The sequence below is a fragment of the Chroicocephalus ridibundus genome, chromosome Z (assembly GCF_963924245.1).
Source record: "Chroicocephalus ridibundus chromosome Z, bChrRid1.1, whole genome shotgun sequence".
In the NCBI taxonomy this organism is placed as follows: Eukaryota; Metazoa; Chordata; class Aves; order Charadriiformes; family Laridae; genus Chroicocephalus; species Chroicocephalus ridibundus.
This window is the reverse complement of record NC_086316.1, coordinates 39,843,459-39,861,671: the sequence shown is the minus strand read 5'-3', so window position 1 is coordinate 39,861,671 and position 18,213 is coordinate 39,843,459. Positions and strand designations below refer to the sequence as shown.

At 38.8% G+C, this 18,213-nt stretch overlaps 1 protein-coding gene across 4 annotated transcripts in view; it reads right to left on the bottom strand.

Annotated features, from left to right (window-relative positions):
* Positions 1-18,213, bottom strand: part of CNTNAP4 (contactin associated protein family member 4) — a 242,550-nt gene that overhangs the window by 181,667 nt on the left and 42,670 nt on the right. For all 4 annotated transcript variants that reach the window (XR_010069045.1, XM_063319940.1, XM_063319943.1 and 1 more), the window contains exon 2: positions 11,202-11,312. Coding sequence is in view for 3 of the 4 variants with exons in the window: in XM_063319940.1 (XP_063176010.1) it covers positions 11,202-11,312 (111 nt within the window). In the remaining variant the exon portion in view is untranslated. The remainder of the gene's footprint in view (positions 1-11,201; positions 11,313-18,213) is intronic.

Sequence of the window (18,213 nt, the reverse complement as noted above, 5' to 3'; positions counted from 1 at the left end):
TGAGTGAGACATCCTGCAATTCATCCATGCTTAGGGAGACAGCAACCTTAGTGTGCAGTGATGGACAGATATCTCTGGTATCAGCACCAATTCTATTCATGTTAATTCTCTACTGAAGGATTAGAGAGTACATCAGCCAGCAGGTGTGATAAATTTATTATAAACTCTCAGTTTTGGACCTCAGAGTATTTGCAGAGTTGACTTTTGCAGTGGCTATCACTACACTCCTGCAATGCCCACGTTAGACACTAAAAAATAAATCAAACCACCCCTTACAAAAAAGGCTGAACTGCTGAACTGAGACCTATGCATCAACATACATAGCACACTCTTTATTTGCTTTCTAGTCATGATGAGTTTAACGCACAACTGTATTTCAAAAACTTTTTTTCAAAAACCCCCCAAACTGAAAAAAAAAACCAAATCACAAAACCCACCCACCCTTAAAGAAGAAAAAAACTGTATTGTGATTTATCCTTAAGAAGAAAAAAAAGCAGCAGTGCTGGTAGCCTAGATAAATTCACATACTACATAAAGGAAAATAATTTTTTTACTCTGAGCTACTGAAGACTGAGCAGCTTAATTTACTGATGACCACTCAACATGGTGCATGAGCTATAATTTACAAGATAGGAAGCAAAGGTCAAGTTTATACTTGGTACTAACTGGTAACAAGTACTAATGTGACACTAGGAAGAGACCACAACAACAAAAAGCAGATTAAATAAATTATTTAAATTCTAGAACCTTCATGCCACTGCAATTTAGGCAATTGAAGGTCTGTAAAAACTACAAAATCATATAAAGCAACTGATGTGCCATCATATTTATGGAAATTTTAAATTCTTTTTTATCCTTTGTTTGAAAGGTGAGAAAAAATAGAAAGAACACACAGGTGAAGGCTTTGTGGAGTATCCACATGCTCATAAATTATTTAACTGTAGAAAACTGCTAATGGAAATACCTTTGATTTTGCAAATGATAAGAATATTATGATATAATCCATTTTATTGATTCCTAAATGGCATTAATATATACAAATGCATAATATAGAACTTTGTATTGCTAAATTTATAACAGAATTCTTTTTTTGGTTAAATAATGAGAGAGAAAAATAAAGTAGCAGGCACGCAAGTCTCTTGAAAAGACTGCTTCTATAAAAGAGTAAAATAAAATCTTCATAAAAAGTTCTACAGATTCCATCCAAATCAATTCTACTTTACCTCACTAACTACCATCATGCCAATTTATCTGTCTTAAAAAACCCATCAAGTACATTATCACTTCTGTTTGTACATCAATAATCCTGCTGACGGAGCTATTTCACCTTTTTCTGCTGATTTCAGGCATTGGGAGGAGTTATGGGAGCAACCCCACTGTGGGTAAATACAATCAGAAAGTCAACTCCACACAGGTATTTATCAAGCTTACCTAGTCAATGCTGGACCATACCATTTTTGTGTGATATTTATTCCAGGAGCAATGAATGGAATTAATTCCAACATGGGCAAGGACATTCATATGCTCTTATACATTGCTCTGTACAGCTGACACCATTGTTATACCCTCATTCCACTCACTACATCCAAATAATTTATTACAACCTATCTGGTTATCGGTCAAGCTCCCAGACAAGAGCAAAACTGATTGAGGTACCACAGATAGATTTAATTGTTCACTGGAAATTTGAAGGAAATATAGTAGCAAATACGATGTAATGGTTTTATTTGGATGCGCACAAGTCTATGGGACCGGATGGGTTACATCGAAGAGTGCTGAAGGAGTTGGCAGACGTGCTCGCCAAGCCACTTTCCATGATATACCTGAAGTCATGGCTAACCGTGGAGGTCCCAATGGACTGGAGGGTAGCAAATGTAGCACCCATCTGCAAGAAAGGCAGAAAGGAGGATCCGGGAAACTATAGGCCTGTCAGTCTGACCTCGGTACCAGGGAAGGTCATGGAGCAGATCATCTTGAGTGCCATTACAAGTCATATAATGGACAAGCAGGGGATCAGGCCTAGTTAGGATGGGTTTATGAAAGGCAGGTCCTGCCTGATGAACCTGATCTCCTTCTGTGACAAGATGACCTGATTACTGGATGAGCGAAAGGCTGTGGACGTTGTCTACCTAGACTTTTGAAAAACATTTGACACTGTCCCCCATAGAATTCTGATGGAAAAACTGGCGGCTCATGGCCTGGATGAGCATACGATCTGCTGGATCAAGCACTGGCTGGATGGGCGGTCCCAAAGAGTGGTGGTCAGTGGAGTTAAATGCAGCTGGTGGCCGGTCACAAGTGCTGTTCCTCAGGGCTCGGTGCTGGGACCGTTTCTGTTTAACATCTTTATTGATGACCTTGATAAGGACATAGAGCGTATCATCAGTAAGTTTGCAGATGACAGGAAGCAAAGCGGGAATGTTGATCTGCATGAGGACAGGGAGGCTCTACAGGGAGACTTGGATAGATTGGACCGATGGGCCAATGCTAATGGAATGTGCTTCAACAAGGCCAAGTGCCAGGTCCTTTACTTGGGCCACAACAACGCCATGCATCGCTCCAGGCTTGGGGAAGTGTGGCTGGAGAGCTGCCTGGCAGAAAAGGACCTGGGCGTTCTAACTGACAAGCAGCTGAACATGAGCCAGCAGTGTGCCCAGGTGGCCAAGAAAGCCAATGGCATCCTGGCTTGTATTAGAAATAGTGTGACCAGCAGAAGTAGGGAGGTGATTGTGCCACTGTACTCAACACTGGTAAGGCCACACCTTGAGTACTGTGTCCAGTTTTGTGCACCTCAATACGAGAGAGATATCGAGGTGCTGGAGCGAGTGCAGAGGAGGGCAACGAAGCTGGTGAAGGGCCTGCAGAATAAATCTTATGAGGAGCGACTGAAGGAGCTGGTTAGTTTGAGGAAGAGGAGGTTGAGGGGAGACCTCATTGCTCTCTACAGCTACTTGAAAGGCCATTGTGGAGAGGTTGGTGCTGGTCTCCTCTCACAGGTAATCAGTGACAGAACAAGAGGGAATGGGTTCAAGCTGCAACAGGGTAGGTTTAGGCTGGACATTAGGAAAAAATTCTTCACAGAAAGAGTGGTCAGACACTGGAATAGGCTGCCCAGGGAGGTGGTGGAGTCACCATCCCTGAATGTGTTTAAGAGTCGTTTAGATGTGGTATTAGGCGATATGGTGTAGGGGAGAACTTTGTAGAGTGGAGTTGATGTTTGGACTCGATGATCCCAAGGATCTTTTCCAACCTAAATGATTCTATGATTCTATGATTCTATTTTACACTAAATTTCATGATGTAACACTAATTTCTCTAACTCTTTACGTATAACAGTTTGTAACTGAAATATTTCTGTTTTGGAAGAAAAAAAAAAGACTGTTAGAGACTGCTGTTCTTCAGCTTGCCTAGAGACCAATGAAATATATTCAAAACTGCTAAGTAATAGGATTTCACTGTCTATCTCACTTCAAAAACTCTCCTCAGTTAATTGTCTTCTGAACATTACAAGATTGTGACAGAAAGTCTAAAAAGTGGAAGAAAATATAATGTGCATTTTGCATACATAATGTCATTATCTAATATATCTGTCTATTTAAGCTATTATTTAATACCTATTTTTAATACTGGATTTAAAATTTTTAAAATAAAATCCCATTAATGGATACTTTATTTCTACTCACTTGTATAGCAAAAAGATGAAACAGAATCAAGTCAAATTTACTTTCTACCAGTTAGCCCTACTTTAGATCCTACTCAACTGAACGTGAGGAGTCTTACTTCCCAGAGATAAAGGTTTCATAAGCCTCTAATTTACTTTCAGCTCTTACATGCCATTTTCTGAAGTGGCTTGGTATAGGATTTTCTGAATTTTTCAGATGTCTAAAGATGGAGATTGATTAGATTAGAATGTAATATATTAAATGTAATGCAATATTATAAAGTTTATGACAGTATTTAGTTGAATTACCTGTCCATCTGATGCTGAGGGAAATAGAGACTAAGATATTCATGAAAATGCCACATTTTTGTAGGGCTTTGAGATTAATTTGACCTAGCAATTCTGAGCTTTCCATCCAGTCATGCTTGTATAGCAATACCGTCTCAGTGCAATGGCAATATGAGTAGGATCATAATACAGAAAAGCACATTTTGTATGCCAGCAAATTGAGCACTAATGGAGTATGGAAAAATATTTTAAAAGAGATGGCAAAAGACAAATTTTTTGTCAGATTAAAGTCTCTGAACTTTTTTTAGAGGTGTGCCAAGAAGAATGTTTAATATCTTTATATTAATTTCCTTTAGAATTGAAAAATTTAAGAATTTGTAAAAAACTGAAATTAAGACACTCAAATTTGTTTTGCATTACAACTTAAATTAGTCAAGATTACATTATATGGAAAATTTCCTAACCTTTTTTAATTTAGGAGATTGTCCAAAATCTCTAGTCTTGGTGCATCTAGCAACAGGTAAATGCTTTTGAGTGCTGCTGATTCGTCAGGAAAAAAAAATAATCCAACCCGCTCTCCTGCCTCGAACATGCAAGGAAAATTTGAGGAAAATCAGATGCATTAACACAATCTATTTTTCCATCCCTCAAATTATTAAAGGAGGTATGATCGTGCATTATTTACTACTGCAAAACCGGCTTGGGAGTCAAATTCTATTCTGACTCTTTGAAAGACATCACATTGATTGAAATTTTGGATAAAATTCAGCCTTTATCTACAATTTCAGGAACATATTATTTAAAAATATCTAAACCCAAAATATCAATATGAATAGATCAAGAATTCTACTTTTATTATAATGAGTGTAACAAAGGTGATAGCATACATGAGTTGTATCAAATTTGATTTCTGAAGTGAATTTTTATTTGATTTTGCTCTCAGACTGTTCAAGTTTGCTTCTAAGAGTATTTGAATATTGCAATCGTATGAAATGTTTTTGAAAAACTTGTTCTCACTTTTTTCTATTCCCATAGCTATATTTCAGGTAGAAAAACAGTCCTGTACAATATCAAGAATATTGATATTACCACTACCCTTATTAACATTTCCTTGCTTCTTCTGTGCATTTCACCATAATTTGAATTTGCTGTTCCACAGATGTTCTCATACATGAAATAGCTCTGGTTGAAACCTTTTGTTATGCTTTGTTATGCATAGTTCGGAGTTTGGTTTCTGGAAATAACTGTATGAATATTCCTAACTCCTCATAAATGGTCATGAAAGTACAAGTCTCTTTAAATATTTAAAATAATTCTAAATATTTTATCCTATTTACTTACTCTACTTAGGGGTAATTTACTACTTTCCATCTTTCGTTCTCCCGTACACCCTTCTGCAGTATCGGAATCACACCACACACACACACACGAACACAAACCCAACACAAAGCAACAAATTTATCTGTAGACATTAATGAAGTACTACTGCTTCAAATCCTTTCGCTGAAGCTGCTGCAAATTTGATCATTTCTTAAAATTTGTAGTCACCTACACTACCATATACAACTTTCATATGTTCCCATATATTTTCTTTGTTATTTAAAACAGGTGTTAAAAACATTTTCTATAGAAAAAGTGAAGCTGTACAATGATATTAAACAATTTTGTAATTAATATGGTGAGAGACTGATAGCAATGTTCTCAATGAAAGCCCTAATTACTACAGTAATTAAAGAAAAATAAATAGATCTATGATTTCTTCCTCAGAAATGGAATGGTACAGGAATTTCACTGACAACACAGCAGTATGCATCACCTGGTCTTTTATGCATAAGCCACTGTAGCCACTGCTTATATTATTCTGTTTAAAAATAAAAGATTTAGATCGCTACTTTTGCCTTTTTCCCAAAACACCTATTGAAGTCAAGTTAGTCATAAACATCTAAGACATTATGTTAGCTGGATCAACTTAGATTTGGTGTTAATTTATAAAAGCACAACGATTACCATCAGATTGTATCTTTTTCATTCTAGCTTCATTTTCTTATTGCTTGTACTAAAACAAAATATCAGCCTTAATGAATTTTATTTGCATACTAATTAAATGGAGGGAGTAAGTCCTTTCTAATTATCTTTTGGTAACTAACAAACCTAGCAAAGCAGCCTGAAATACTGATCACACTGCACACAAAGCCAGAAGACCCTGACCTCAACAATGACACAACCTTCTCCCTGTCTGGCAGAGGCCTCTTCCACAGATGAAGGCTGGGAGATAATATGTCAAGAAACCTTCTGTATTTGGAGATGGAGCAAACCGTCCGTAGTACCAAACTTCAGCAGAATAATCATCATGAAAATTATTGGTAAACAGTGGACAGAGGCATATCCTTGATGGCCCAGGTTAGCTATTGGTACTTATGATTCTTATCACTTGTCCTTGTAGGCATGCTCTGCATGCTGGCTACTGTTTCCCTTCATTTGGGATGCCTTATTTCTCCCTATAAAGAAGTGTGTGCTACTTATCTAGTTATGAAAAAAAAAAAAAAAAGACTCTTCTTTGGACTAAGTGCCTACTTCTAAGTCACACAAATCCTTGCTTCTGTCCCAACCTGTCTTTTTCAAGCCTTTTGCAGATCTGAGAGCTTATTCAGAATGTTCTTTGTTTCTTCTCTTGTTTGTTTTTTGGGTTTTGTTGGTTTTTTGTTGTTTTTTTGGTTGTTGTGTTTTTTTTCCCCTTTTGTTTCTTTTAGCCTCCTGTGGAAAGATACATTAAAAAAGCACCTCCCCTTCTGTATTTTTTTTGTATCACCTATTCACAGTGGCGGCATCGGCAAAGAAAAACAGCCTAGTTTTTCAATAAGCCTTTCAGGATCCAGAATTTTACAACACAGTTCAGTGATAAAGTATATGGCTACATGGACAGTAGGAACTCCTATCTTCTGTTTGTATATACAAGAGCTTCATTACTTCTTTTTACTAGAGAATATAATAGCTAATTCAGCTCAAGTCCCAGATTAATTGCAGAGTCACAACTTTGTAGGATACAGTTCCTATGCGATAAGTAGGACCGCCGTTCTTTCTTCCAAAACACTTTAAAACTCACCCTATTAAAGTGCTTAGTGCACTTTATTGCAATAGGTAAACTGATTAACATATCTCTGCATAATTGCTTTGCCATAATTATTTATTATTTCACCAATCTTCACACCATTTCCACATTTCATCATAAATATGTGTTTACTTGTATATAATCAACAAAAATACTGAACAGAGTTGGCCTTAGCGTTTCCTCTGAACTTCTGGGGAAACACCTTTATATAGTAATGATAAATGCTTTTTGAGATCAACCAGCTAACCTTAATCCATTTATTTGGGCTGTATTGATATTGTGTTATTATTTAAAATTAGTAAGTCATACAACATTACGCCAGAAGTCAAATTCTACATATATTAAATCCCTGCATTTATGTCTTGTACACTCAAATAATTGAATCAGAATGTTATAAAATCTATTTTTCCATTAATTTGACTATTATTAGTGTTTGTTTTTTTACTTAATTCTTGTTCCTTGCAAGGCTTCGTGAGGGTCTAAGCACTCTGATCTAGTTAAAGATGTCCATGCTTACTGCAGGGGGGTTGGACTAGATGACCTTTAAGGGTCCCTTCCAACCCGACACATTCTATGATTCTATGATTTTATGATTCTATGATTCTATAACTCTTCTTGTTATTTCAAGCAGAGCAGATGTCAGAGTAACTACTTTAGCAGTTAGCAGAAGTATTCTATGGCTGAGCACGGGTATTGAATATTTGCAAAGCTTCAGGAAATCAATGCACTAATAATAAATGAAAGTTCGAAGAACATTTAACAAGGTATTCCTAGATGCTATCACTGTCCTTAACTGCCAATGGACTGAAAAAACTTATTTGTCATTATGTAGCTCACCCACATTATCGTTTTCCTTTACAGAGAGCTGAAACATAATTGCAGATAGCTGTTTTACTAGACTGTCTCTGCTGTTCCCGTTTTTATTATGTCTTCATTTAAACTCCATACTGTACTTTTTTAAAAAAACTACAGCATTCTCTCAATCCCTTTAACTTTTCCTATTAATTGTCTACATTAAGTAAACATGCAGCTATATGGTTGAATAACTGTTCCCTCCTTCCGTACAACTTCCCACATTCCTGACAAATTTCCTGCTAATATCTACCTTGTCTTTGCCCATTGAAAAACTGTAGGTTTATAGGCATAATTGCTTCATTTCTTTACTGATGAATTACAACAATTTGAATCCTAAGCAATCTGTGTAAAAACACTGTACTTTTTCCTGTACAAATTGTATTCAGTTTTCCCTAATTTTGGCATTTTAAGAAATTTTTAAATACATTATTCATCTAGGACCATAATCTGCTTGTCTAAATTGAATGCTAGGAGGTCACAATCACTCCCAAACACTAACTTTGGCTGAATGAAAGATTTGGTTTTATCCAAAGTAGAGAATTATCTGTTAAAGGCAAACCCATGTACAAGTATCAGCCAATTTATTTTGAAACGGTAATGATGTGTTCATTGCTTCCATAAGCTGACAACACAGCGATTCAAGTCATATTCTCCTAATAATAGATCTTTTTCCAGTCTATGTAGTTTAACCGTCATTTCTTGTGTGACTAAACCCCTTTGTTTGTAACCATGTATGTACAATGACCTAGTTTGTTCCACCCAAATAAAAATTTCATCTATAACCACCTTGAATTTTCCCTTGAAAATTCAGAGAAAGGAGTTAAATATAGATTTAGTACATAAAAGGCATTCCTTGTTCCATAGCAATTACTCGGTCCCTCATGAACAAAATAAAATAAACTAAGACTAATTTATTTCAGATTAATTTATTGAAGACTGAAGAAATTTTTCATCTCACCTCACCTACACAATTCTATAGATTTATGTCTGAATGAACCAAAAGGTACCTAACCAAGCAGTCTGGTCATAAGTTATTAAACCAATTAAATATTTGAACATGACAAATTAATAAGACATTCAAATCTGTACCCTGTTGAATACTGTGAACCTGATTTACGCAGCATGAGAAGTCAGAGAGCTAGCAATCTTCTAATTAGGTGACCTGCTGCTTTGTGTCTACGTGAGATGGAAAGATACCAGACGTAAAGCTAAAAGCTATGAGCACTCCTAATGTGTGCACACACTACAGGGTAATGTGAAGGAAATGATAAATCTGAACAATGATAACACGGTACAAACAACTCCATAGCACACAAACAGAGCCAAATGGAAACAGTTTTTAAATGCACATTTTTGGGAAGACCAGCATACTGTTTGATGAGCATTCATGTGTTAGTTAAGATTTCAAGAACATTTATTACTTCAAATTAAGACAAGTCCTTCCACAATATATCATTTTCTTTCAAATCACAACTTCACTCAAAACAGAATTTCTTACTTACCAAATTTGTACATGAGGATAATTATATAGATTGGGATATTACTTATTCACTACAGGGTTTCTATCTACCAGTACATAACAAGCGTTCCAGTAAATCATGGAGATCTAAGAATGGAAATGCTTCTGGCAGTGTAAAATATTCGTAAGATTTAATTTACATACTTATTAATTATATAAATTGATATAAAATATAATAATTAAATGTATGAGGGGAACTGTATGTATTTGAATGTCTCTAAATAATCAGCATGGTTCTCATTGTCATATTAATGATTAAGATTATTATTAATTAGTAATGCTTAATTATTAAGATTAGATGGTGACCTAAGACACAACATTTCTTTGAGGTCGCCCAGGACAGAGCTTTTGAATCAGTTTCTTTCTTGCTTCCTCACTGGTAATGATTAAACAGAAGTCAGTGTCCATAAGTCCTTCTACCATAAGTCCATATAGCAGCTCCAGCCACTGTGTGCTCCTGTTGTCAGACAGCTTACCAATGGGTGGGAAGTTGAGCTTCACAGATTTCATGAACTTAGACTACACTGTCGATCATGGTTGGTTTACAAACACCAGACAAACATCATTTGAAACAGTGACATATACTCTTGGATATCTAAACTGATTTAATTTCAACCTAGACTTTAGCTGGTTTTAAAGCTATAATTTTAAAACAGAGTTTAGGTATGTCAATAAGTGGGATTTCATTTACCAATAACACTGTATTGACACATTTTAATAAAATCCTTCATAAGGATGTTTATTCCTCCTTAGCATTAGCACTGTGATGTCAAGACCAAGAACCCTGCTGGTACGCAGAAGAGAAGAAGAAAAATTGCCTTAATTATGTTATTGACAGGAATGACTGAGCTCCTGGATACTTGCCTAATGAGCCTGATGACTGAGATTTCTCAGTATTTAAAAGTTAATTTTTATCTTTTTAATGTTCAGTGTACTAACATGTATTTTTTTAACATGACTTTTTAAACATAATTACTTATTACAAATAGGACACAAACACAGCACTAAAAGTCTAATGTGATATGTGTTGACAGTTTAAATTCTTTTTTTTTTGACAGATTTTATATAATCTAACAGATACTGTCAAAAAGCTTCAGAATAGATGTCCTTCACACAGAATGTATAAGACTGTTGTCATTAGGAACAGAAAACGTATTTACAGTAATTTAATCATTTCTCATTCCTACAGTGTCCTTGACACAAAAAGTTAAGATTTGAGTTTCCACTAAACTTCAGCTAAAATGGGTAATCTCCAGATCTTCTGACAGATACCCAAGTGTTTAGACCTTTTAGCTACATGTCAGAAAAGACAAAAATAACAATGCTATCAAAGTTTTCATTGCATTTAACAAGATAAAGTGTCCCGTAATTGACCAAAAAGACTGAAAATGTATGTTTAATTACTACATCAAACAAAATTAGAAATGATAGCGAGCTTTCAGAAGGTTTATGTACAGGTATAACATAAATAATAACGTAACAGGTAAGTTTCCTTCACTTTAGCAAAAATTTGGACCTTATGCCAAAAATTTACTAAAATTAGTAAAATGTTCACAAGTGTCTGAACATATAATTTTATCATGGAAAACTTAGTGTACATGGCAAACTGAATTATTTGAGACTGTATTATCTTCCCACTCTCCTTAAAACAAAAAATCTCTCTCCAGCCCCAGTAACTCAGTATATGCTCAATATGTACCTTTTCAACATTGTGTGCAGGTTAAAAAATGCTTAAAAAAAGCATCATTCAACAAATAAAATGCACTCACCCTCTCTTCGATTAAGCTTTGCAAATCCAGGGCTGTGACTGCTAGACAGCTCTGATGAACTGCTGAATGACGACTGAGGCAAAGCAGACACCAACTGATCATCACAATTATCTGCCAGTGAAAAATAGCACATTCAGGTTAATACAACAAACATCTCTTACTGGAACTGTAATCAAAAAGAACAATATAAAAATCTCTGAATCAACCCTGTATGTGAGAGCAGCACATCTATAAATTTTTCCTCTTGCACTATTATACATAAAAGCATTGGTACTAAGGCAGCAGTGGTTTGAGTGGGGTTTTTTTCTTTTTTTTTTAAACCCCGTATTTCATGAGACTACGAGGCTATAATTTATTATATTCTTCAATTGGGTGTACATGTCCACTTCTGACCTACCTTCTGAGATCATACTGATAAATGGTTCACAGCTCACTATAATTTGCATGGATAGTAGCTGATGACTTCTAACCGTGGTGGTAGCATGAAGTTACAACTACAGCACATACTCATTATTTTCTTTAGACCTGATGCCAGCACAGGTCTGTGCAATCACATGTGATGTACAATCACATTAAATACAGCTATTTATTCAAAAAACTCTGAACCAAATGAAATAAAAAATCATCTTATCCCTTTTATGCACTGTAAGAAAGACAAAACAGAAAATCTTTTGCTTTGCCAATGGTACGCATGTTTGATAAAGACGTAGCACAAAATCATTATCACACAGTTATTAGTATGCAAGTCATAACATCATACAGAATGAAACCTGAGTGTTTCAGAAAAAGAAGACTCAACTGCAGTTCACAATCAATTAACATAAGCAAGCAAATGTTAATGAATACTTTGGATGTTAAATGCCTCTCCAGCTCAATTGCTATACAGGATATGCGTTAATTCTCCATTTAAATTTGAAAAATATAAATTGAGAATCAATATCTGTTCTAGTTTTAGCTGAAAGAAGACTGGTTTTAAAACACTAGAAGAGTAAGCAAGTCTTTCCCTAGCTACACTGTGCTGGCTAATCTATTGTTTAGAAAATAAGAGGAAATTATGTAAACTATTACTCTTTATGAAACGCTTCCTTTTAGGAAAAACACATTCTCTGGATGCTACTGATAAATGACATGCCACAGGTGAGTCCTTCTTCTTCTGTTTGTCTACCAGAATTCCACTATCAAAATAATGAATATTAACTAATACAAAATCTTTTCTGGACTCAGTGATAATTAAGTGTTTCTGCTGAGTAATCACAAATATTTACAATTAGCAGCAAGACTTTTAGCTGAATGCCTCAAGGGGATTTTTTTATCACCTTCAAAAATTATTTTTATTTTAAAGATGGTTCATTTGGTCCTTTAAGCAAAACTCTTCCTAAAGAAAAGACCGGATACTGACTACAGAATCATAGAAACATTTAGGTTGGAAAAGATCCTTGGGATCATCGAGTCCAAACATCAACTCCACTCTACAAAGTTCTCCCCTACACCATATCGCCTAATACCACATCTAAACGACTCTTAAACACATTCAGGGATGGTGACTCCACCACCTCCCTGGGCAGCCTATTCCAGTGTCTGACCACTCTTTCTGTGAAGAATTTTTTCCTAATGTCCAGCCTAAACCTACCCTGTTGCAGCTTGAACCCATTCCCTCTTGTTCTGTCACTGATTACCTGTGAGAGGAGACCAGCACCAACCTCTCCACAATGGCCTTTCAAGTAGCTGTAGAGAGCAATGAGGTCTCCCCTCAACCTCCTCTTCCTCAAACTAACCAGCTCCTTCAGTTGCTCCTCATAAGATTTATTCTGCAGGCCCTTCACCAGCTTCGTTGCCCTCCTCTGCACTCGCTCCAGCACCTCGATATCTCTCTCGTATTGAGGTGCACAAAACTGGACACAGTACTCAAGGTGTGGCCTTACCAGTGTTGAGTACAGGGGCACAATCACCTCCCTACTTCTGCTGGTCACACTACTTCTAATACAAGCCAGGATGCCATTGGCTTTCTTGGCCACCTGGGCACACTGCTGGCTCATGTTCAGCTGCTTGTCAGTTAGAACGCCCAGGTCCTTTTCTGCCAGGCAGCTCTCCAGCCACACTTCCCCAAGCCTGGAGCGATGCATGGCGTTGTTGTGGCCCAAGTAAAGGACCTGGCACTTGGCCTTGTTGAAGCACATTCCATTAGCATTGGCCCATCGGTCCAATCTATCCAAGTCTCCCTGTAGAGCCTCCCTGTCCTCATGCAGATCAACATTCCCGCTTTGCTTCCTGTCATCTGCAAACTTACTGATGATACGCTCTATGTCCTTATCAAGGTCATCAATAAAGATGTTAAACAGAAACGGTCCCAGCACCGAGCCCTGAGGAACAGCACTTGTGACCGGCCACCAGCTGCATTTAACTCCACTGACCACCACTCTTTGGGACCGCCCATCCAGCCAGTGCTTGATCCAGCAGATCGTATGCTCATCCAGGCCATGAGCCGCCAGTTTTTCCATCAGAATTCTATGGGGGACAGTGTCAAATGTTTTTCAAAAGTCTAGGTAGACAACGTCCACAGCCTTTCGCTCATCCAGTAATCAGGTCATCTTGTCACAGAAGGAGATCAGGTTCATCAGGCAGGACCTGCCTTTCATAAACCCATCCTAACTAGGCCTGATCCCCTGCTTGTCCATTATATGACTTGTAATGGCACTCAAGATGATCTGCTCCATGACCTTCCCTGGTACCGAGGTCAGACTGACAGGCCTATAGTTTCCCGGATCCTCCTTTCTGCCTTTCTTGCAGATGGGTGCTACATTTGCTACCCTCCAGTCCATTGGGACCTCCACGGTTAGCCATGACTTCAGGTATATCATGGAAAGTGGCTTGCCGAGCACGTCTGCCAACTCCTTCAGCACTCTTCGATGTAACCCATCCGGTCCCATAGACTTGTGCACATCCTAGCGGGGTAGCAGGTCACTGATCACTTCCTCTTTAATTGTGATGACCTCGTTCAGCTTCCCCTCCCTGTCTCCTAGCTCATGAGGCTGGGTGCCCAGGGAACAGCTAGTTCCGCTGCTAAAGACTGAGGCAAAGTAGGCATTGAGCACCTCAGCCTTTTCCTCATCCTTTGTGACTATGTTTCCCTCTGCATCCAATAAGAAGGGGAGATTTTCCCTAATCCTCCTTTTGTTGTTAATGAATTTATAGAAACATTTTTTATTATCCTTAACACCTGTAGCTAGGTTGAGCTCTAGCTGTGCTTTGGCTCTCCTAATTTTCTCCCTGCATAGCTTCACTACATCTTTATAGTCTTCATTAGAGACCTGTCCCCTCTTCCAAAGGTCATAGACTCTCCTTTTGTTCTTGAGGTCCAGCCAAAGGTCCCTATTTAGCCATGCCGGTCTCCTTCCCCGCCTACTTGTTTTTCGGCACACAGGGACAGCCTCCTCCTGTGCCTTTAAGACTTCTCTCTTGAAGTATGTCCAGGGCAGTATATCCTTCAGGGCAGCCTCCCAAGGGATTTTGTCAAGCAGTCTTCTGAACAGGTCAAAGTTTGCCCTCCGGAAGTCTAAGGTGGCAGTTTTACTAACACCTCTCTTTGTTTCTCCAAGAATCAAAAACTCAATCATCTCATGATCACTGTGCCCTAGACGGCCACCAACCTTTACTTCCCCCACAAGTTCTTCCCTGTTCACAAGAAGCAGGTCCAGGAGGGCACCTTCCCTCGTTGGCTCACTTACCGGCTGTGTGAGGAAGTTATCCTCCACACATTCCAGGAACCTCCTGGATTGTTCCCTCTCTGCTGTGTTGTATTCCCAGCAGATGTCTGGGAGGTTAAAGTCCCCCACAAGAACAATGGCAAGTGACTGTGAGACTTCCCCCAGCTACTTATAGAAAGTTTCATCCACCTCACTGCTTTGGTTGGGAGGTCTATAGCAGACTCCCACAGCGATATCAGCTTTATTGGCCCTTAACCTAATCCAAACACTCTCAACCCCATCATCACTATATTTGATTTCTGACCTCTCATAGCATTCTCTAACATACAGGGCCACTCCACCGCCTCTCCTGTCCTGTCTATCCCTCCTGAAGAGCTTGTAGCCTCAATTGTGGCACTCCAGTCATATGAGGCATACCACCACGTTTCTGTGATAGCCGCTATGTCATAGTTTCCTGGTGCATCATGGCTTCAAGCTCCCCCTGTTTGTTGCTCATATTGCGTGCATTGGTATAGATGCACTTCAGATGAGCTAATGATTCCAACACCTTTTTGTGAGTATGGGCCCCATTTCCTGCCAGACCCTTCTCAGGTGCTTCCATGATTTCTAAACATCTATCCCTTCTCTCAAATGAAATGGCAGAGCGAGAGTCCTCACTAGACCACCATCCTTCAAGCCCTGGCATCCTTCCCTTGGGTTTACTCCTGACAGGCCCAGTTATCTCCCCTTCCCCCCTCATATCTAGTTTAAGGCCCTGTCAATGAGCCCTGCTATCTCCTGCCCCAAAATTCTTTTCCCCTTCTGGGACAGGTGCATGCCACCAGCAACCAGCAGGCCAGGTGTCTCATAAAGCAGCCTATGATCAAAAAACCCAAAGCCCTGCCGATAACACCAGTCCCAGAGCCACAAGTTGACCTGTTGCCTCTTCCTGTTAATTTCCTCATTCATGACTGCCACTGAAGGGATAGAGGAGAACACAACTTCTGTTCCTGATCCCTTAAGCAGCTGTCCCAAGGCTCTAAAATCTCTTTTAATTGATTTTGGGCTCCTTCTACCCACTTCATCACTACCCACCTGAAATACTACAAGGGGGTAATAGTCAGAGGAGTTTATTAGGGCAGGAAGTTTGTCCAACACATCCCTGACCCGTGCCCCAGGGAGGCTGCAGACCTCCCTGTGAAGTGGGTCAGGACGGCTTATTGGCCCCTTTGCCCCCCTCAGTAGAGAGTGAGTGAGAGTCACTATGCTACAGGTAGAAGTTCTCTCAAATCCCATAAGTAACATATAGTCACTAAAAACAAGAGAATATATTATTTGCCCTTGATAAGATTACATATACCATACTTCTACCAAATTCAGGGTACCTCACTTATGTGAAAGGAACAAATAAAATTATTATTTACTTTCATAGTTTTATTTCCTACTCTAACCTTCAATAATACAAACTGCAAAATTTTATAACTACTCTTTATTGTCCAACCACAAGCTCATATTTCACTTCTTTTTACACAGATTAGATTTATAATGGCGAAAGATGCTGTGATACCTGGGACAAATTGTCCAACTGGTAAGCATGGAAGAAGAAAAAAAATGAAGGAAAACAAGATTTCATCTTATGAGCAAATATATCATGAAAGAAGGATGTGGACCTGTTGGAGCGAGTCCAGAGGAGGGCCACAAAGATGATCAAAGGGCTGGAGCACCTCTCCTCTGAAGACAGGCTGAGAGAGTTGGGGTTGTTCAGCCTGGAGAAGAGAAGGCTACAGGGAGACCTTAGAGTGGCCTTCCAGTACCTGAAGGGGGCCTACAAGAAAGCTGTGGAGGGGCTGTCTGCAAGGGTATGTAGCGATAGGACGCGGGGCAATGGTTTTAAACTAGAGCAGGGCAGGTTTAGATTAGACATTAGGAAGAAGTTCTTTACAATGAGGGTGGTGAGACACTGGCACAGGTTGCCCAGAGTGGTGGTGGAGGCCCCAGGCCTGGAGACATTCAAGGCCAGGCTTGATAAGGCTCTGAGCAACCTGATGTAGTTGAAGATGTCCCTGCTTACTGCAGAGGGGTTGGCCCTTTAACTGCAGGTTAAAGGTCCCTTCCAATCCAACACATTCTATGATTCTATGATATCGCACCGGTAAGTCTTAGAAAAGGATCCCATTAGTGAAAGGTTTCTTTACAGCACAGAAAATAAAAGGAACGTAATAGTCATAAACTACACCAGAAAGAGTATGATGCTACTGTGTTTCCCATAGAGAGCTACTTACACTGCTGATGCAAGAGAGCACTTCATGTGCCACTGATCCTTTTTCTACTGTTAAAGTAGAAAAAGGTCTTTTCTACATTACAAGACCAGATACCAAGATGAAAATTAAGAAGAGAGAATAGAAAGGCATTTTCCCCAAAATCTATGTACATGATCTAAAATCACAGAATCATAGAATCACTGAACGCTTTGGGCTGGAAAGGACATTTAAAGGTCATCTAGTCCAACCCCCCTGCAGTGAGCAGGGACATCTTCAACTAGATCAGGTTGCTCACAGCCCCGTCCAACCTGACCTTCAATCTTTACAGGGATGGGGCATCTACCACCTCTCCAGGCAACCTGTTCCAGTCTTTCACCACCCTCATCATAAAGAAATTACCCCTTGTCCTATGGCAACAGGCTCTACTAAAAAGTTTTTCACCATCTTTCTTATAAGGCCCCTTTAAGTATTGAAAGGCCGCAATAAGGTGTCCCTCCAGGCTGAACAACCTCAACTCTCTCAGCCTGTCTTCAGAGAAGAGATGCTCCATCCCTCTGGTCACTTTTGTGGCCCTCCTCTAGACCTGATCAAACAGATTCACGTCTTCCCTGTGCTGAGGACTCCAGAGCTGGACACAACAGAATATCTCATGACTTTCATATGCCTTATATTTTCAGCTTTGCTCTTCTGGTGAAGGGTGGCATATGTTATGATGTGAATCACCAGGAATGCGACCATATGATTCACACTTACAAGCACTAGAAGGTAAATAACAGCAGATACACTATTTTTGCAACACCCTTGGGTTTTTCTAAATCTTCATAATTTTTTAATCAATAAGGTAAAAAAACCCACACATTTCCACTGGATGGATGAGACAGCTGTCTTTGTGTTACTCGCTTCTGCTGAGTACACTTTTCACCTTTTTTTCCTCTGAATGTACAAGTTAGAAAGAAATCAATGATACTGCGTTATTTTCACATATTGTGTGAAACTCATATATTGCTTTGGGATATTCCCAGAAGAACTCATTGAGCACTTACGTAGTATTTATCCTATAATAATTTG